This window comes from Balaenoptera musculus, chromosome 12, assembly GCF_009873245.2.
Source record: "Balaenoptera musculus isolate JJ_BM4_2016_0621 chromosome 12, mBalMus1.pri.v3, whole genome shotgun sequence".
Classification (NCBI taxonomy): Eukaryota; Metazoa; Chordata; class Mammalia; order Artiodactyla; family Balaenopteridae; genus Balaenoptera; species Balaenoptera musculus.
Genome location: NC_045796.1, coordinates 12,861,854 through 12,883,728, shown reverse-complemented (window position 1 = coordinate 12,883,728; position 21,875 = coordinate 12,861,854). Strand labels below are relative to the sequence as shown.

Here is a 21,875-nt window from a genome sequence, read left to right as displayed (position 1 = left end):
AGATAAAAGTCACACAGAAACAGAACAGCACTGACTAAACATCAGTTCACCTGGAAGGTCATTTCCATCTTGTGAGTTTCTAACCTCCGTTCTTTCCGAACAACGTTTGACTTACCTGGGTGCTTTTAAAAACTCCGTTTCACATGACAATATTGTCCTAGACTACTCTCTTCCAGATAAAGAACAAATCCCAAGTAACAACAAGAACAACATGACTTTGGGGGGAGGATGAATTTCAGTGTTCAATTGCATGTACACATCTTAAATTGGTGTTTCATCATTTTTTAAGAAAAAAGTGAAAATATTTTTGGGGTATATTAAACTGTGTCAATAGCATCCCAAAGCAAGAATGTGGTATCATTTAAAAATTGGTTATAATACATGGCCAACACTATTGAACACTTTATGCCAGAAACCGGGCTTAGTGCTCGGCAAATATTATCTCAGGTATAACAGCGTATGAGGGTGGAAGTGATATTATCTCTATTCTGCAGGTGAGAAAACTGAGGCACAGAGACATTCAATAAATTCTCCAAAGTCACACAGCTAATCGGTGGGAGTCGGGGGGGATTCTAACCAAGGCAATCTGCATCGAGGGTACAAGCTTTGGATCACGATGCTGTATATGCCCCCTTCCACACTGCCTGTCCAAGAACGGGCAAAGCGATGAGACAGAAACCAGGATGGGCACTGAACAAGAGAAAAGAGAAGTGGCCGGTCATCCTGGATCTAGCACAAACTAGCAAACTGTTTAACCCTCCTAAATTCTATCCTGACCTGCTCCATCCCCTCTGATGTGTTAGAAGCTTCTTTCAGCCAGCTTCAGCCAACCTGGACCTCGCTCTTGTCCCCACTGCATCTAGCCTGTCCCTTGGTCCCTCCTCTGTTACAGCCCCATCTCTAATGCCTCAGGGAGGGGTGAGAAATGTCCCCAGATCAAGATACATAAAGCATAAATAAACCAGGGAGTCTGTGAGAACTTTTTTCTTTTGGCAAGTTGAACAATGGTAAGTAGCAACAGTAACAACAAAAGACAATACCCTGAATGAAAACATTTCAAACTTTAATTAGATTTTATGTGAAGTTTAAATCTATGTGGCATGTTGCTTCTTAGAAAATAAAAAATATTTTTAAAAAAATTTATATGGAAAAGAGTTAAGAACAATTATAAAGAAAAAAAAAAACTCTTCAGATGCATTAACTGAAATTGTCCTTGCCAGCTTTAAAAAAAAATGTAAATTTCAGAACAAAAATGAGTCTTCTGTATTAACAGTGATGTTCCATCTAAATTTGATATTTATTCTTTTTTTTTTTTCCACTGTCATTTTCTGGAGACCAAAATATGGCATTGTCCTTCAGTAGAGAAGACAAAAATAAAAAGATGGATTTTCACCATGGCTTTTTAAATCAGAGAATCAAAGACTCAAAACTGAGTGGATAAAGAGCCACATGACACAGCTTGTTTTGAAGCACTTGTGACTATGATTAAAGGGAAGTGTCCCCTTATTCAGTTAATTAGTCAGCCTGCCGACTCATAGCAAGAGTTCTGAACAAAAAGCAGGAAACTCAGCTTTCTATAGCCAATGACACCATGAATTACTCGGAACTTTTATTACTGTAGACAACATTTATTTCTTGAACTCAAAGAGGATTAAATTCATTTTAGTGTTACAGGAAATTTTAGACCTCAATCTTCTACAAACCTACCACTTTTAATATTAAAATAAAGGAGGAGTGTAGCTTGTTAACTGGTTCTTTTCATTTCTATTCAGTTTCTCTGATTCTTTTTTTTTTTTCCCCAAAAAACAAATCACGGGACTACAAGGATAGACAGATGTAGCTATAATAGATTATAATTTTATTTTATGTTTTCAGGTACTTCAGAGATTTTAATCAGCTTTATTAAGGTATACTTTATGATGCATAAAACTCACTAATTTTAAGTGCACGACATAATCAATTTTAACAAATGTACACAGTCACATAAGCACCATCACAATACAGAACATTTGCATCACCCCCAAAACATCCCTCATACCCCTGCATAGTCACTTTCCCCAACCCCCAGGCCCTGGCAACCTCTGATCTTCTTTCTGTCACTGTAGTTTTGCTTTTTCTACATAGATTATAATTTTAAAAAGCAGTAAAGAAGGAACAAAGAAAGGAAGGAAAATTCCATCCCCTTCCACCCCATTCCACAATAAGAAGAGAACAAGAAACTGATTATATTAGCTCCAAAGAACCTCTACTATAGAAATATAATCAGGAAAGGATTATTGACTTAAGTGTCCCTCAATGAAAGACAGTAAATGAATAATTTCTCAGACCAGATTTGATTATTTTCACTAATCTTTTCCCTAGTATCTGTCTCCTTCAGAAATTGCTAATTTAAGATAAGGTATCAAGACAGTACAAACTAAGAAATGAAACAAATCTCCAAAAATCTAGACACGTACTACAAACCTTCCACTGAGATCTCACTTCATTAGAAGTTAGCCATCAGGGGTCATTTCCTGGTCTGGCTAGAGAAACGACCCATGAGACAGGAGAAAAGGAAAGACGCAGATTCTCGCTCTTCTGGTGTCATAAATTGTACACATTTTAGCTAAGGACAAACCTTACACAACTTCTCCGCCACTTTTCTTTCCCCATTCCTACTAGCTCTGTCTGTGATCTAACATACATGGTGATTAAGGAGTTTCACAGTCACACAGTCAAATCCATTTTACTGACTTGGGTCAATTAAGTTTCAACCTAAGAAGTATACTTCACAGTTTAATAAGTTCATAAGCAAGATCAAGTTAAATACAAATTGCTAGCATAGACTCCTCTTCCTGCACTATCTCTTCCCATAACAAAAAGGATAACAGTTTTTAACTGTTGCCAGGCTGGGTAAACGATAAACAGTGAGTCATCTCAGGGGTACACGACTGCACAGAAGCGCCCAGGGCAGGTAGATACATTACAGGTATTTCACTTAAGCACACAGGTAGGTGGTATCACTTCATACGTGCATGGATTCCAACTTTGTTCACTTTCCCAGCCTACCTCAACCTTAAAAACAAATCTGCCCCTGCCTTGGTCTTTAGAAAACTAGGGTTTGGTTGATCTGGCAACGAAAATGGGTTTTACAATTATACATTTTTACTCTCAATCCCACCCTAGAGACAAATACTGTCCAACAGAACTTTCTGCAATGATGAAAATGTTCTCTATCTGTACTATCCAAATATGGTAGCCACTGGCCACAAGTAGCTACTGAGCACTTGAAATGTAGCTCTGTGACTAAGGAACTGAATTTTATTACTTCACTTTAATTAATTTTAATTTAAATAGTCACATGTGGCTAATAGCTACTGGAAAAAGCAGCTCAACAGCCCGTCCCAGTCACCCTCTGCCCCAGATACAGGGAGAAAAATTGGGCTCTGACTCTGAACTCAATCCTGGGAAGTGGTCCTGGTTTGCCTCAGAAAACAAGTCACTCTCCTAAGCCACTCCAGCCAGCCAAGGTCAATGTTCACAAAAGGGAGTTTTTCTCCTTGCTCCCTATCCAGAACCAGCTCTTTGTGGCCCATCTGCTCATCGGTTTTGGAACCTTAATCAATAGCTATTCCCTATTTTAGGTTCCTAAAGATCCTATCGGCACTTTTCTTTCCAAAACTTTGCAGTGGTTTTTGTTTTTTCCTCCCCCTCTCTTACTTCTAAATTCTACTCATTTCCTGTCCATCATAAAATCAACATCCACTAAACTGTTTACATAAAAATGTCTTCCATAATACCAGGGACAACAGCAAACACACATTAACTGTCCAGGGGATGGACTGTTCAAGGCAAAAAAGTACCACCTATTTATATACACAAAGATCTATATGGTGTGAATGGGTTAAACACAGTATAATCAATAGATGCATTACCATAAGAATATTTTAAAAGGAGATTATAGCAAGGCTAAAGATATTTTAGTGAAATGCTCTGAAACCCTCCCCAACCCAGAAAAGGCACATTCATTTAAGAACCCTCCGTGACCCTCGCGTCAAATGCATTCACTGGCACGCTGCTACATGAAACATGTCCAGAATGAGTCTGAGGTCAAAACTTTGTCTACAAAGGAAATTAGAAGGAAATTGTAAGAGATAAAACACAGCTTTAGGTTCTGGCACCTGTCCAGCTCTGTTCACTTTAGTCTAATATTTTAAGAGGTAGGGAAGGGGGGAAAGCGGGGAGGCAGCTGTTATGTTAATTATCCCACTTGAGGCCCACAACGTGCCCCCAGTCCATCCTGCCTGCTCTCCTCCCATGCTGTGGATTTCAAAGTTATTGACCTGCCCTCCAAGTCCTACCACAAAGTGAAAGAGACGATCTGAAAGAGCAGAAAGGTCCAAAAAGTAGCGTTCCCAGAAAGGACAAGACTAAACTCAAACATGTCTTACTGTATGAAAAACATACAGCTTTAATAATAAACAGGACTCAGGTATCTTCCGGGCGGTGCGAAACACTTACAGGTTGGTACACAGCCACATCTAGGGGAGCATCACCGTACAAACGGGGAAAACACACACCACCATCTCCCTGGAGGTCACAGAGCCAGGAGTGTGCAGCAAAGCCTGCATTAAAATGCAAAAGCCTTGGGGCTTCCCTGGTGGCGCAGTGGTTGAGAGTCTCCCTGCCAATGCAGGGGACACGGGTTCGAGCCCTGGTCTGGGAAGATCCCACATGCCGCGGAGCAACTGGGCCCATGAGCCACAATTACTGAGCCTGCGCATCTAGAGCCTGTGCCCCGCAACGGGAGGGGCCGCGATAGTGAGAGGCCCGCGCACCGCCATGAAGAGTGGCCCCCGCTTGCCACAACTAGAGAAAGCCCTCGCACAGAAACGAAGACCCAACACAGCCATAAATTAATTAATTAATTAATTAATTTTAAAAAACCGTTTAAAAAAAAAAAAATGCAAAAGCCTGCTTCCCAGACCAGCTCTCCCATCACTTGGCCACAGCACCTTCCTGGTGGCAGCTCATTTATCAACCACAAGTAATTTCCCCATTACTTTCCTAAACAAGAGTAGCACCTCTCAGAGCAGAAGACAAGGCTCTATCCACTTTAAGAAGAAGAACACGCCCAATGCAGCAAGTGTTAAAGAATCAATGGAACGCGGACCAGCAATGGCAAAATCATCGGGAGCACATTTTTTCCCACCATTCTCAGCGATATAATTGTATAGACCCCTTGCTCAGGTTCACAGCATAGCTAAACCAGCCTGAATGCTGCCGAGTTTGCCCAAATCCTGACAGTTAAGGAAACAGCATCCTTCGCATGGCATCACAGCAGCCTGACAAGGATCCCACCCTATGCCAACCAATTTATAAACACAGTACCCTTGGAGGTGGTTTCAACCCACACCTAAAAGAGCTACGACCCACACGGCCACAGATGCAATGAAGAGTCGGAACCTGGCAAGATTTAACTCACTCACGTTCAAGACAAAAATCAGTCAGCTGCAAAATGTAACTAAGTTCACATTTTTTCCCATCTAGCTGCCATTTCACAGGTTGATTATTCCAAGCACCAGTATCAGTTATTGAAATATCACAAATATCTGTGAAACATAAAAATGCTTTTTATAGTAACAAAAACAGACACGAAAATCAGAACCCATTTGTCATCTCAATATAGAAGACGACATGTTCATTCAGGACCATCTTCATCTTTTTATTCTTTTTAAAAGATAAGAAAATAAGATGAATACAGAAATTTTTTCCGTAAAAGGCCAACTTTTTCTGTACAGGCCAAGAGAGCAAATATTTTAGGATTTGAGGGGCCACACGGTCCCTGTTAACCACTACCCAACTCTGCCACGGTAGCACAAAAGCAGCCACAGATAACACTTAAATGAACGGGCATGGTTGCGTTCCAATAAAACTTTATTTACAAAAATAGCGGGCCAGATTTAACTTGTAGGCCATCGCTTGCCAACTCTACCTAGCAAATGATTTCTTTTCTTCCTTTCTGATATTATCTTCAGCTCATGCTCTACTTCCATGGATCATTAAGAAAATGATGATAAGCTAAAGCGCAAAACTGTGGAGATTTAGAAGATGAAATTCTTAAAAACATCATGGCGGTACAGATCACCTTTTCCTGAACTAACCAGTGCACAGAGAAGGTCGACAGCCTCCAACACAAGTTCCTGGTGTCCAATTCGTGTGACACCCAGCTCCTCAAGATCCTGATGGGAAATCTGCAGCAGCTGCTCTCCATTTATCTTCTCCCGTTCAAACTTGTGGACATACTGCTGCAGGCAATCATCTAACCCTACCAAAAAAAAAGCAAAAGGGTCCATTATTGTCATTTTTGTTCCTTTACTCAAAAAAATGCCCACATTTAAATCAACCTCAGGAATTGCCAATTATGCTCCACTATTTGATTGTCTATACAATGTGTATCCCACCTGAAGGACATCTTTCAAGTGTGTCCTCATCTTCTTAAGCAGATTTTAAATCTAATGCACAGCTTATTTGTACAGCAGAAAGTAACACAACATTGTAAAGCAATTATACTGCAACAAAAAAAAGGTTAAAATGGTCAATTTTATGTGCTGTATCTTTTACCACCTTAAAAAAATAAATAATTAAAAATGTTTTATTTTTAAAAATGCAAAAAAAGAAATTTCAAATGGATCCTACACAATTTTGACAGTTACCGTCCCATTCCCTTTCAGCTAAAAGAATAAACACTAACCCCTGCTGACTTGAAATGCTAGTTATCTGTGCTAGACATATGTTTGTCTGTTTGCTAAGCAGTCTTCCTCTGGAACACCATCCCTCTCCCAGCCCATGTGATCCCAGTGGACTTGCCAATCAAGATGCTTTGCCACAGTGATTGGCCACACTATTCTATCCATCAGCCAGTTATAGGTTCAGGGATGACCATGTGACTCAAGCAGAACCAATCAAAATCTTCCCTGATATTTGATATATGAACATAGGAAGACAAAGTCCCCTTCTTCCTTTCCAATTAGAAGTCATAAAGGTACAAACTTGGGGATGTTGGCAGTCATTTTTCTGATCAGTTTTACAAAATAAATCTATTCAAGACAAAGAAGATGTCCCAGTAATATCCAACATGTCCCTGGATCTAACCCTACTTAAAGATTTCTAACCCCAGCATTTTTTACTTAAATCAAAATAAATTCCCTTGTTAGCTTAAGCTTATCTGTGTTGAGTTTCTGTCCCTTAAAACTGAAAAAGTTCTAATGAATACAAGATCTAGAGGAGTAGGTACCAGCAGTGGTACGAGAGAAAGACAATGTTAAATGGGTTAGTTCATGGGAATTTTTCCAGGTCAAATACTATTGCCAACAGTGTTGTATTTTAATGTTCTTATATAATGATTAAAATAGGTAACCCTAAAAGAACTTGGGATTCTTTACTCCTGTATAGAGAACTCTGGTCAACACGTTAATGGTTTTACTGGAAAATCTTATACTAAATTAGTTGATCTATTTAAACCTAAAAATAAAAGCCACCTTAGTGTTTTAAAAGGTAGATTTATATAAATTCAATCCCAACACAAAGGATGAAAACTCAATTTAACTAGAATAAAGTATGTGGAAGGCATGTTGCTGTCCCCTTCCCACCCAAACACACAAGCACACACACACACTTCATTTAACTCTCACGAAAGCTCTCTATGTGGGTACTCTGAACCAGGAAAAGTAGACGTAGGTCCGGCACTTACTTTTGGCAATACTAAAGTCCACGCATCTCAAAATCTGATATCCTAGGCTAAATGATATCTCTGCCCCACTTTTTTGAAAGTTTTGAAAGTGGCAAAAGCTTTCACCTCCTGATAAGATGTAGAAAGAGGAACAATGTCCTGATAACCATCTGGGACTATCAAATAAATACAGGAAGAGGAGGTTAAGAAAAAATTAATTTTATGAAAACTAGTCAGAACCAACCCATCCTCCCTGAAGTGACATCTGTCTAGCAGAGGGGATCTGTCACACAGCAGCAAGGTTGGGGACACTGATATAAACCCAGCTCTACTTTGATGGCCTCGAGCCACAAGTGGCCTCCATGGCATGTGAGTTGAGCAGGCAGTGGAGGCCACACAAGTCAGCAGGTATGGAGTGTCATGCCACTGGGGCGGCCAGGGGCAGCTGCACAGAATCCAGCTGCAGTAGTCAACAGTGACAAGGGCCAAAAGCCGAGGAGAGCCTCCTTACAACTTTATTCCCATTTCATAGATGACTAAATTAGGGCTCGTGTAAGTTGCATAACTTGTCCACAGTCACATAGCTGGTAAGATGCCAAGAGAAGGATTTTGTCAGCCATTTTTCTTCAGCTCAATACAGAAGAAAAGAGCTCAAATTCAAATCAAGGTTTGTTGACACAAGCCCTGATCCTTTTGCCTTCTACCCTGCAAACATGAGATTATAAAAATTCCTCTCCAAACACCTTCCTAAATCAGCAGTAAGGTCTAATTACAAAACAGTTATTATTAAGATAGAATCATGGAAACCTAGAGGTACTTAAAAGATACTTCACATTTTACTGAATCCAAAAAATTAGGAAAGTATGGACAAAAGACTAATTACTATGAATTTTGCCCTAAATGACTTAGCCAGTTTTAAGCCAGATCAAACCAATATCCTACAATCTCCCCTCCTTCAGAAGGTTCTCTTCCTTTGCCTACTTTTAAGCTTTAAAAGGAATTTTTGTTTTAACTTGTCATAAACATTTAAGACAACTATATTGTACATTTCCACCCTGTCATGGCTGAATTGATCTTCCTAAGATTCACATGTTGAAGTTCTAATCAACAATATAATACCTCAGAACACCACTGTATTTGGAGGTAGTGTCTTTAAAGAGGTGATTAAGTTAAATGAGGTCATATGGATGAGCCCAAACCCAATATGACTGAGTCCTTATAAGAAGAGGAGACACACATATACAGAGAAGAACATGTAAAGACACAGGGAGAAGAAGGTATCTACAAGCCAAGGAGAGAGGCCTCAGGAGAAACCATCTCTGCTAACACTGTGATCTCAGACTTCTAGCCTCCAGAATTTCAAGAAAATAAATTCCTGTTGTTTCAGCCACCCAGTCTGTGGTACTTTGTTATGACAGCCCTAACAAACCAACACAAACCTAATAACACTTTATTTCATGTTCATCCACATGTGATAAACTCTTTCCTAAAATAAACAGGGCCCAATGACCAAAAGAATTGCAATTCATGTTTACTGTGCCAAGCAAGTTCTTTGCTCAAAATACGAGAACAAAACCGACTCATATTAGCTATCATATGCAGAATAAACCAGTCCATTAAGTGTAAAGTGAAGGAACCATGCACTATGGATGTTCATACAATTTCACCCCTGAATAATAAGTAGAAACAAAGATGAGGCCAGATTTCTCTTTTAACTATGAAAAGTTTCACTGAAGAAACAGGATTTCAGAAATAGCTTCAGTGCATTAAGGAAATATTTCAGACACAGAGAATAAGGTTGAGATGAGAGGTGTGATGAAGTTTCTGGATAGGACAAGAGGGAACTGAACAAAACAGCAGAACATTTGCCTGAGAAAGGGCAAGACTCTCCTTGAGGATTCTGAGGAATATAAATGGTCTGACCTCAACTAATTGGAAGATCCCTGAGATATAGGAGAATTACCAAGTAGAAACACCATGTTGCTACCTACCCAAATACAGAATCTAGAGTGGCTTAAAGACTTTCCCCTATGGAAGCAGCCTAAATGCCCGTCAACAGATGAATGGATAAAGAAGATGTGATACACATATACAATGGCATATTACTCAGCCATAAAAAAGAATGAACTAATGCCATTTGCGGCAACATGGATGGACCTTGAGATTATCATACTAAGCAAAGTAAGTCAGACAAAGACAAATATCATATGATATCACTTATATATGGAATCTTAAAAAATGAGACAAATGAACTTTGAAACAAACTCACAGACAAAGAAAACAAATTTCTGGTTACCAAAGGGGAACGGGTGGGGAGAGATAAATTAGGAGCCTGAGATTAGCAGATAAACACTACTATATATAAAATAGATAAGCAACAAAGGCCTACTGTATAGTACAGGGAACTATATTCAATATCTTGTAATAACCTATAATGGAAAAGACTCTGGAGAGGAATAGAAATACATATATATATATGTATATATAACTGAATTACTTTGCTAAACACCTGAAACACAACACTGTAAATCAACTATACTTCAATAAAAAATTTTAAAAATAAAAAGAATTTCCCCTCAAGGGACATGTCTATTGAATATGCTAAGTTTTAAATAGTATTGTCTCCAGTTTTATTATTCCAATACAAGATGGCATATTGTTCAGTTATCCTATTGTTTAGAATACAATTACACATTTATGAACAGCCAAATCAAACTATTACGCAGTCCCACGAAGGAGGGGAAAATCGCCAATTTCAAATAAACTGGTTTTAGAATTTGTAATACACAGTACACTTTAACCTATTTGTCAAATGTATCTGTTTACCAGTTCTTCGCTTCAAGGAACTTATAGAAAGTCTAGCAGCGCTGAGAGAAACACAGAATTAAATAAAATTAGATTAAACACATTCCATTTACACAAATTAAACACATAATTCAACGTGAAAAGAATCAGGAAGGCAAAGGAGAGGGAGTTCCCACAGAATGGAAGCAGCAGGGAGAGACAGCCAGACTTCCTCCCCTCTTCCCAAACCTGTAAATAACCCTAAAATTTCAGAGAAATCCCAAAGGCTAAAAGGAGAAAAAATAGAAATATCTTACGATTTTTAAAAATACTATTTTATAATTTATATCAGAAAGCAACAGGGCAGTGGTTAAGAGCCTGAGTTCCAATCTCAATCCTACTTCTTGCTAACTGGGTACCTGGGGCAAGTTACCCAGTTGGCTCATTTGTAAAACAGAGATAATAACACTACCTACTACACAGATCTGTGATGAAAATTAAGTGTTAATAGTTATAAAGAGCTTAGAACACTATGAAGCAAATAATTACATATTTCATTCGATTAAAAAAGTGATTTATTCAGGTCGTCAGTCCCCTCGGTGTTCAGAACAAAAGTTGCTAGAGAGACACACAAACTCGCAAATGCTTAGGTAGTCCCCTCTGGAACAGCATAAATTGGAGATAAAATAAAATCTCAACAGCCCTTGTTATTAGCTTCCCCAGAATATATTTCCAAATTTGGTAGCTTACCGTTATCATTGATCCCACCTAAAAATGTTTTAGAATTTATATTGGAATACAAGCACCATGAAAGTGGAGTCTTCATTTTTATTCATTGCTATTCCCCAGCATCTAGAACATTGCTGGTGCACAATGTTTGTGAAATAAATAACTGAATGCATAAGAAAGACAAAGAACAACATGTAAGTATTAATGTCATACCAACGCACAAGTCACCTGATTTTATTTTCCCACGCAAGTGAGTAACTAAAAATAACAGAACTACTGATTGTGATATCAGGGTATTTGTTGCAAGTTTCAATGTTTCAAGATTAAAGGAGGTCATTTCTACGCTGGGAAATATTATAAACAAAATGAAACCCCAAAGCAAAACTCCAATCTTTGACAAGATACTTGCCCTGTACTAAGGATTAGTTTTTATTAACTAATTAATCTCTCCAAAATGTGGAAAGGATTGTGTACATGAACATTAAGACATGAGAGTAAATACCCCAGTGCAAAAACTCTAGAGCTATTCCCTTCTAATTTTCTGTACAAGACTGAAATCAGATTGTTGACTAGATCAGCCTCTGTCCTGGCAGGTGCGGCCCATTAGAAAGATGTCCTAAAGCTATGCTCTCAGCCTATAGTTTCAAGTCAGCAAAACCTCTAATTCCACAATGACAGTGAGCCCAGAGTTGTTCTGACAGCCCTTCACATCAAGTACTTTGATCATTAAAGTATTTTTAACCACAGGATTTTGTTTTGTTTTGCTATGTTTTAAAGAAAATGTGTTGGTGTCCCGGTTCAAGATGGCGGAGTAGAAGGATGTGCTCTCACTCCCTCTTGCAAGAGCACCAGAATCACAACTAACTGCTGAACAACCATTGACAGGAAGACACTGGAACTCACCAAAAAAGATACCCCACATCCAAAGACAAAGGAGAAGCTGCAAAGAAACAGTAGGAGGGGCGCAATCACAATAAAATCAAATCCCATAACCGCTGGGTGGGTGAATCACAAACTGGAGAACAATTATACCACAGAGGTCCACCCACTGCAGTGAAGGCTCTGAGCCCCACAGCAGGCTTCCCAACCTGGGGGTCCGGCAACAGGAGGAGGAATTCCCAGAGAATCAGACTTTGGAGGCTAGTGGGATTTGATTGCAGGACTTCAACAGGACTTGGAGAAAAACAGACTCCACTCTTGGAGGGCACACACAAAGTAATGTACTCATCAGGACCCGGGGGAAAGAGCAGTGACCCCATAGGAGACTGAACCAGACATACCTGCTAGTGTTGGAGGGTCTCCTGCAGAGGCAGGGGGTGGCTGTGGCTCACCATGGGGACAAGGACACTGGCAGCAGAAGTTCTGGGAAGTACTCCTTGGCATGGGCCCTCCCAGAGTCCACCATTATCCCCACCAAAGAGCCAGGTAGACTCCAGTGCTGGGTCGCCTCAGGCCAAACAACCAACAGGGAGGGAACCCAGCCCCACCCATCAGCAGACAAGTGGATTAAAGTTTTACTGAGCTCTGCCCACCAGAGCAACACCCAGCTCTACCCACCACCAGTCCCTCCCATCAGGAAGCTTGCACAAGACTCTTAGATAGCCTCATCCTCTAGAGGGCAGACAGCAGAAGCAAGAAGAACTACAATCCTGCAGCCTGTGGAACGAAAACCACATTCACAGAAAGATAGACAAAATGAAAAGGCAGAGGGCTATGGACCAGAAGAAGGAACAAGATAAAACCCCAGAAAAACAATTAAAGGAAGTGGAGATAGGCAACCTTCCGGTAAAAAGAATTCAGAATAATGATAGTGAAGATGATCCAGGACCTCAGAAAAAGAATGGAGGCAAAGACCGAGAAGATGCAAGAAATGTTTAACAAAGGCCTAGAAGAATTAAAGAACAAACACCTAGAAGAATTAAAGAACAAACAAACAGAGGTAAACAACACAGTAACTGAAATGAAAAATACACTAGAAGGAATCAATAGCAGAATAACTGAGGCAGAAGAACGGATAAGTGACCTGGAAGACAGAATGGTGGAATTCACTGCCATGGAACAGAATAAAGAAAAAAGAATGAAAAGAAATGAAGACAGCCTAAGAGACCTCTGGGACAACATTAAATGCACCAACATTCACATTATAGCAGTCCCAGAAGGAGAAGAGAGAGAGAAAGGACCCAAGAAAATACTTGAAGATATTACAGTCGAAAACTTCCCTAACATGGGAAAGGAAATAGCCACCCAAGTCCAGGAAGCGCAGAGAGTCCCAGGCAGGATAAACCCAAGGAGAAACACGCCGAGACACATAATAATCAAATTGACAAAATCAAAGACAAAGAAAAATTATTAAAAGCAACAAGGGAAAAATGACAAATAACATACAAGGGAACTCCCATAAGATTAACAGCTGATTGCTCAGCAGAAATTATACAAGCCAGAGGGAGTGGCATGATATATTTAAAGTGATGAAAGGGAAGAACCTACAACCAAGATTACTCTACCCGGCAAGGACCTCATTCAGATTCGATGGAGAAATCAAAAGCTTTACAGACAAGCAAAAGCTAAGAGAATTCAGCACCACCAAACCAGCTCTACAACAAATGCTAAAGGAACTTCTCTAAGTGGGACACACAAGAGAAGAAAAGGACCCACAAAAACAAACCCGAAACAATTAAGAAAATCGTCATAGGAACATACATATCGATAATTACCTTAAGCGTGAATGGATTAAATGCTCCAACAAAAAGACACAGGCTTGCTGAATGGATACAAAAACAAGACCCATATATATGCTGTGTACAAGAGACCCACTTCAGACCTAGGAACACATACAGACTGAAAGTGAGGGGATGGAAAAAGATATTCCATGCAAATGGAAATCAAAAGAAAGCTGGAGTAGCAATACTCATAGCAGATAAAATAGACTTTAAAATAAAGAATGTTACAAGAGACAAGGAAGGACACTACATAATGATCAAGGGATCAATCCAAGAAGATATAACAATAATAAATATTTATGCACCCAACATAGGAGCACTTCAATACATAAGGCAACTGTTAACAGCTATAAAAGAGTAACACAATAATAGTGGGGGACTTTAACACCTCACTTACACCAATGGACAGATCATCCAAACAGAAAATTAATAAGGAAACACAAGCTTTATATGACACAACAGACCAGATAGATTTAAATGATATTTATAGGACATTCCATCCAAACACAGAGTACACTTTCTTCTCAAATGTGCACAGAACATGCTCCAGGATAGATCACATCTTGGGTCACAAATCAAGCCTCAGTAAATTTAAGAAAATTGAAATCATATCAAGCATCTTTTCTGACCACAACACTATGAGATTAGAAATCAATTACAGGGAAAAAAACGTAAAGAACACATACACATGGAGGTTAAACAATACGTTACTAAATAACCAAGAGATCACTGAAGAAATCAAAGAGGAAATCAAAAAATACCTAAAGACAAATGACAATGAAAACACGACAATCCAAAACCTATGGGATGCAGCAAAAGCTGTTCTAAAAGGGAAGTTTATAGTTATACAAGCCTACCTAAAGAAACAAGAAAAATCTCAAGGAAACAATCTAACCTTACACCTAAAGAAACTAGAGAAAGAAGAACAAACAAAACCCAAAGTTAGCAGAAGGAAAGAAATCATAAAGATCAGAGTGGAAATAAATGAAATAGAAACAAAGAAAACAATAGCAAAGATCAATAAAACTAAAAGCTGGTTCCTTGAGAAGATAAACAAAATTGATAAACCATTAGCCAGACCCATCAAGAGAAAGACGGAGAGGACTCAAATCAATAAAATTAGAAAAAGGAGAAGTTACAACAGACACTGCAGAAATACAAAGCATCCTAAGAGACTACTACAAGCAACTCTATGCCAATAAAATGGACAACCTGGAAGAAATGGACAAATTCTTAGAAAGGTATAACCTTCCAAGACAGAACCAGGAATAAATGGAAAATATGAACAGACCAATCACAAGTAATGAAATTGAAACTGTGATTAAAAATCTTCCAACAAACAAAAGTCCAGGACCAGAGGGCTTCACAGGTGAATTTTATCAAACATTTAGAGAAGAGCTAACACCTATCCTTCTCAAACTCTTCCAAAAAATTGCAGAGGAAGGAACACTCCCAAATACATTCTATACGGCCACCGTCACCATGATACCAAAACCAGACAAAGATGTCACAAAGAAAGAAAATTACAGACCAATATCACTGATGAATATAGATGCAAAAATCCTCAACAATATACTAGCAAACAGAATCCAACAACACATTAAAAGGATCATACGCCATGATCAAGTGGTATTTATCCCAGGGATGCAAGGATTCTTCAATATACACAAATCAATCAATGTGATACACCATATTAAGAAATTGAAGAATAAAAACCATACGATCATCTCAATAGATGCAGAAAAAGCTTTTGACAAAATTCAACACCCATTTATGATCAAAACTCTGCAGAAAGTGGGCATAAAGGGAACCTACCTCAACATAATAAAGGCCATATACGACAAACCCACAGCAAACATCATTCTCAATGGTGAAAAACTGAAAGCATTTCTTGTAAGATCAGGAACAAGACAAGGGTGTCCACTCTCACCACTATTATTCAACATAGTTTTGGAAGTCCTAGCCATGGCAATCGGAGAAGAAAAAGGAATAAAAGGAACACAAATTGGAAAAGAAGAAGTAAAACTGTCACTGTTTGCAGATGACATGATACTATACAATAGAGAACCCTTAAGATGCCACCAGAAAACTACTAGAGCTAATCAATGAATCTGGTAAAGTTGCAGGATACAAAATTAATGCACAGAAATCTTTTGCATTCCTATATACTAATGATGAAAAATCTGAAAGAGAAATTAAGGAAACACTCCCATTTACCACTGCAACAAAAAGAATAAAATACCTAGGAATAAACCTACCTAGGGAGACAAAAGACCTGTATGCAGAAAACTGTAAGACACTGATGAAAGAAATTAAAGATGATACTGAACAGACCAATCACAAGCACTGAAATTGAAACTGTGATTAAAAATCTTCCAACAAACAAAAGCTCAGGACCAGATGGCTTCACAGGCAAATTCTATCAAACATTTAGAGAAGAGCTAACACCTATCCTTCTCAAACTCTTCCAAAATATTGCAGAGGGAGGAACACTCCCCAACTCATTCTACGAGGCCACCATCACCCTGATACCAAAACCAGACAAAGATGTCACAAAGAAAGAAAACTACAGGCCAATATCACTGATGAACATAGATGCAAAAATCCTCAACAAAATACTAGCAAACAGAATCCAACAACACATTAAGAAGATCATACACCATGATCAAGTGGGGTTTATTCCAGGAATGCAAGGATTCTTCAATATACGCAAATCAATCAACGTGATACATCATATTAACAAATTGAAGGAGAAAAACCATATGATCATCTCAATAGATGCAGAGAAAGCTTTTGACAAAATTCAACACCCATTTATGATAAAAGCCCTGCAGAGAGTAGGCATAGAGGGAACTTTCCTCAACATAATAAAGGCCATATATGACAAACCCACAGCCAACATTGTCCTCAATGGTGAAAAACTGAAACCATTTCCACTAAGATCAGGAACAAGACAAGGTTGCCCACTCTCACCACTATTATTCAACATAGTTTTGGAAGTGTTAGCCACAGCAATCAGAGAAATAAAAGAAATAAAAGGAATCCAAATCGGAAAAGAAGTAAAGCTGTCACTGTTTGCAGATGACATGATACTATACAATAGAGAATCCTAAAGATGCCACCAGAAAACTACTAGAGCTAATCAATGAATTTGGTAAAGTAGCAGGATACAAAATTAATGCACAGAAATCTCTTATACACTTCCTATACACTAATGATGAAAAATCTGAAAGTGAAATTAAGAAAACACTCCCGTTTACCATTGCAACAAAAAGAACAAAATATCTAGGAATAAACCTACCTAAGGAGACAAAAGACCTGTATGCAGAAAATTATAAGACACTGATGAAAGAAATTAAAGATGATACAAATAGATGGAGAGATATACCATGTTCTTGGATTGGAAGAATCAACATTGTGAAAATGACTCTACTACCCAAAGCAATCTACAGATTCAATGCAATCCCTATCAAACTACCAATGGCATTTTTCACAGAACTAGAACAAAAAATTTCACAATTTGTATGGAAACACAAAAGACCCCGAATAGCCAAAGCAATCTTGAGAAAGAAAAATGGAGCTGGAGGAATCAGGCTCCCTAACTTCAGACTATATTACAAAGCTACAGTAATCAAGACAGTTTGGTACTGGCACAAAAACAGAAACATAGATCAATGGAACAGGATAGGAAGCCCAGAGATAAACCCACGCACATATGGTCACCTTATCTTTGATAAAGGAGGCAAGCATATACAGTGGAGAACAGACAGCCTCTTCAATAAGTGGTGCTGGGAAAACTGGACAGGTACATGTAAAAGTATGAAATTAGAACACTCCCTGACACCATACACAAAAATAAACTCAAAATGGATTAAAGACCTAAGTGTAAGGCCAGACACTATAAAACTCTTAGAGGAAAACATAGGCAGAACACTCTATGACATAGATCACAGCAAGATCCTTTTTGACCCACCTCCTAGAGAAATGGAAATAAAAACACAAATAAACAAATGGGACCTAATGAAACTTAAAAGCTTTTGCACAACAAAGGAAATCATAAACAAGACCAAAAGACAACCCTCAGAATGGGAGAAAATATTTGCAAACGAATCAACGGACAAAGGATTAATCTCCAAAATATATAAACAGCTCATGCAGCTCAATATTAAAAAAACAAACAATCCAGTCCAAAAATGGGCAGAAGACCTAAATAGACATTTCTCCAAAGAAGACATACAGGTGGCCAACAAGCACATGAAAAGCTGCTCAACATCACTAATTATTAGAGAAATGCAAATCAAAACTGCAATGAGGTATCACCTCACACCAGTTAGAATGGGCATCATCAGAAAATTTACAAACAATAAATGCTGGAGAGGGTGTGCAGAAAACGGAACCCTCTTGCACTGTTGGTGGGAATGTAAATTGATACAGCCACTATGGAGGACAGTATGGAGGTTCCTTAAAAAACTAAAAATAGAATTACCATATGACCCCAGCAATCCCACTACTGGGCATATACCCTGAGAAAACCATAATTCAAAAAGACACATGCACCCCAATGTTCATTGCAGCACTATTTACAATAGCCAGGTCATGGAAGCAACCTAAATGCCCATCGACAGATGAATGGATAAAGAAGATGTGGTACATATATACAATGGAATATTACTCAGCCATAAAAAGGAACAAAATTGGGTCATTTGTAGAGACATGGATGAATCTAGAGACTGTCATACAGAGTGAAGTAAGTCAGAAAGAGAAAAACAAATACCGTATATTAACGCATATATGTGGAACCTAGAAAAATGGTACCGATGAACCTGTTTGCAGGGCAGAAATTGAGACACAGATGTAGAGAAAAAACGTATGGACACCAAGGGGGAAAGCGGTGGGGGGTGGGGGTGGTGGTGTGATGAATTGGGAGATTGGGATTGACATGTATATACTGATGTGGATGAAATGGATGACTAATACGAACCTGCTGTATAAAAAAATAAATAAAATAAAATTCAAAAAAAATAAAGTAAATGTGTTGATTCGGAAATCAACACACGTAGGTCCCCTAAAAGGGCCACCAAGTGACAGATGATGCAAACAGGGTTTGGGTATACTGTATTCTTCGACTAGGAGAATCAATCACAGGTCACACAATTCAATTTAATTCAACAACAGTATGGAGCAATGACCACGTACAAGTCACTGTACTGGGGAGGAACCTCCAATGCAGAGGAGATGAAGACTTAGGAGGAGGTCAGTTCTTGATGATCTGAACCAAAGGGAAGGAAGCAAGGCTTGGGTGGAACATTTACATCTAATTACAATATTCTCGGAATTCCCAACACTTCTAAAAACAATAAATGGTAAGGACCTGACATCAAAACTCCTCCGCCTTCTCAACTTACTGACACTCCTGATTCAATGTATTATAACGTCTCCCTAAAATTCAGAAGGGTGGTCTACTGTTCGGACCTCCAACTACCTTTTTGTGAAGTGAGACACCCAACTCTATCGTAGAATGACTTTCTTTGTCACCTCGTTTTGTTGAAGTCTGTAGGCCTTAATTTTAAAACTAGCTGATAGGGGACTTCCCTGGTGATCCAGTGGCTAAGACTCTGCCTTCCCAATGTAGGGGACCCAGGTTCGATCCCTGGTCAGGGAACTAGATCCCACATGCCACAACTAAGAGTTCACATGCCGCAATGAAAAGATCCTGCGTGCAGAAACGAAGATCCCGTGTACTGCAACTAAGACCCGGCGCAGCCAAATAAATAAATAAATATTTTTTAAAAAAACAAAAACAAAAAACTATCTGATAAAACTGGTTTAAGTATAGCAGTATGAATTCAGGCAATAACACCATGTTTGAAACACAGGGTGTACTGAGTTTTAGCTCCATAATGTTAAAGGATTGAGGAATTCTTTTTGCCTGTTCAGACGGGCCCCTGACCCACTGGCCTTTCCTAATGAGTCAAAACTACAATCAGTGTCTCTAGGAAGAACGGTGAAGGGGAGAGTCTGTTACCGACCAGGGTTCTTGGCCTCCTTAATCAATAGAAATTGATCAGAGGCCAGACAAAAAATTCAGGCAAGGCTTTATTGGGGCCCCTGCTGCAGCAAGGGGAGCAAAAACAAGTAACAGGTTCCCTTGCTCACTCCCGGAGGTGGGGCGAGCTGGTTCCTTATATAGGGTGAGGGTAGGGGCGGGTCCAGAGGGATGGGCTGGAGGGGGGCCTTAGGTGGTCTGCCCACCCCTTTGGCGGGGGTTGAGTGCAGGGGGCATGCGCTGTACCCTGCTTTTGCTCCCGGCTCTTCAGAAGCAGCTGTTGGGTTTTTGGTCTTTTTGTATCTTGTCCAGAATTTGCCCCAGCTGTGCATGCACGCAGTTATTTTTAGTCCCTTGTAGCTTCTTTGTATTCTGTTGCCCGACGAGACGTGTGTCCAGGTGCAGGCACTGAAGCAAAGGGTCCCAGGTCCCAGCCTGTCTCAGCCCCAGCGGCAGCCTGAGACAAAAGGACACAGCCAGCTGTGCCGCTGCCTTTGCACCTGCTGAGACCCCTGATGGAAGCACAGTTCCTCCCTCTGGATGTGGAAGGACCCAATTTCCTCCCAAGCCATCCTCTTTCTCCCCTGTCAGAATATCCTGTGTGCGCTCTGAGGGGAGGAAACTGCAGCCCTGACCTCCCTTCTTTGGCTCAGGGATCCGCCACCGATCTCAAAAGGGCGAGGAACAGCAAGAAAAGCAACATGAACTGCACACTGAAGGTAACACAAGCCCAAGCTAACTATCAAGCATGGTGAATTGATGTTTCTAGTCAAATGATGACCAGATCTAAGAGAACTACTAGAAATATGGTGTCACATCTAATGATGTAACATTCTAATGTTAATGAAGAATCACACATTACACATATATTTGCCTTGTGATTTTTAAAAAATATTTCTTACCCTTTGGAAGAAATTCTTATGTTAGGTTTTATAATATGCACTATAGTCCAGTAGAATGTGTGTATTATTTAGAGATAAATGTCTGTGTACTGTCAGTGTGTGCCTGCAAATTATTCACTTATGGAAAAGCACGATCAAAAATCTGAAGGCTACAGAGCTATACGGTGACACGTTCCAAATTCTGCTCTCTAATCTAAAACTCAACACAACTCAAGCCTAAACTCATCTTTCTCATCAAGCCTGCCTCTCCCCCATTTTCCTTATTCTGGTCAATGACCCCAAGGCGTACAGAGTTATCCAGCCAGAAAGTGGAAGCCATCCGCCTCCTCCTCCAGATTCTTCATCCCCAGGACTTCAAGTCTTCAGGTTTTTGAGTTCTCTCCATCTTAATGTTGAGTATCTCTCCACTAGATCTCCTCCATCTTGTCTTACTGTCACAGCTGCTCAGGTTTCTACAATCATCCAGAAACTGGTTACCATGCTCAGTCCCTTCTTCCTCTTAGTTCAACCTCCATAATCCTACCTGAGCAAAACCATCCCCTCCTTGACAGAGCGAAATCTGTGAGCTTAGCTGGACATTCCAAGCCCTTGAGGACCTGTTGTCTGCCAAACGCCTCTACAATTCCACTTTTCTATAACATTCATCTTTCTGGTGAGGATGTAAAAAAACGCCCATTTCGCTGAGTTTCTCCAAAAGGAACAAAGGTGTAACTCACAGATCGGCAAATACAGCGCATGGGTGAAATCTGGCCCACCGCCCGGTTTTGGAGGTAAAGTTTTATGGGAACACAGCCACGCTCTTTTGTTTACATATTGTCTCTGGCTGCTTTCGAGATACAATAACAGAAATCAGTAACTGAGACAGAGACCAAATGCCCACAAGGCCTAAAATACTTACTATCTGGCCTTCTAGAGAAAAGGCGTGCAAAGCCTTGGTATAACTAACAGCAGCAAGGAGTACAGAGCGATGGTACATCTGCCAA

At 39.6% G+C, this 21,875-nt stretch overlaps 1 protein-coding gene across 8 annotated transcripts in view; it reads right to left on the bottom strand.

Annotated features, from left to right (window-relative positions):
• The window catches only part of CNKSR3 (CNKSR family member 3), a 103,626-nt gene that overhangs the window by 34,357 nt on the left and 47,394 nt on the right, over positions 1–21,875 (bottom strand). For all 8 annotated transcript variants that reach the window (XM_036872203.1, XM_036872211.1, XM_036872206.1 and 5 more), the window contains one exon: positions 6,144–6,307. In XM_036872203.1, coding sequence (XP_036728098.1) covers positions 6,144–6,307 — 164 coding nt within the window. The remainder of the gene's footprint in view (positions 1–6,143; positions 6,308–21,875) is intronic.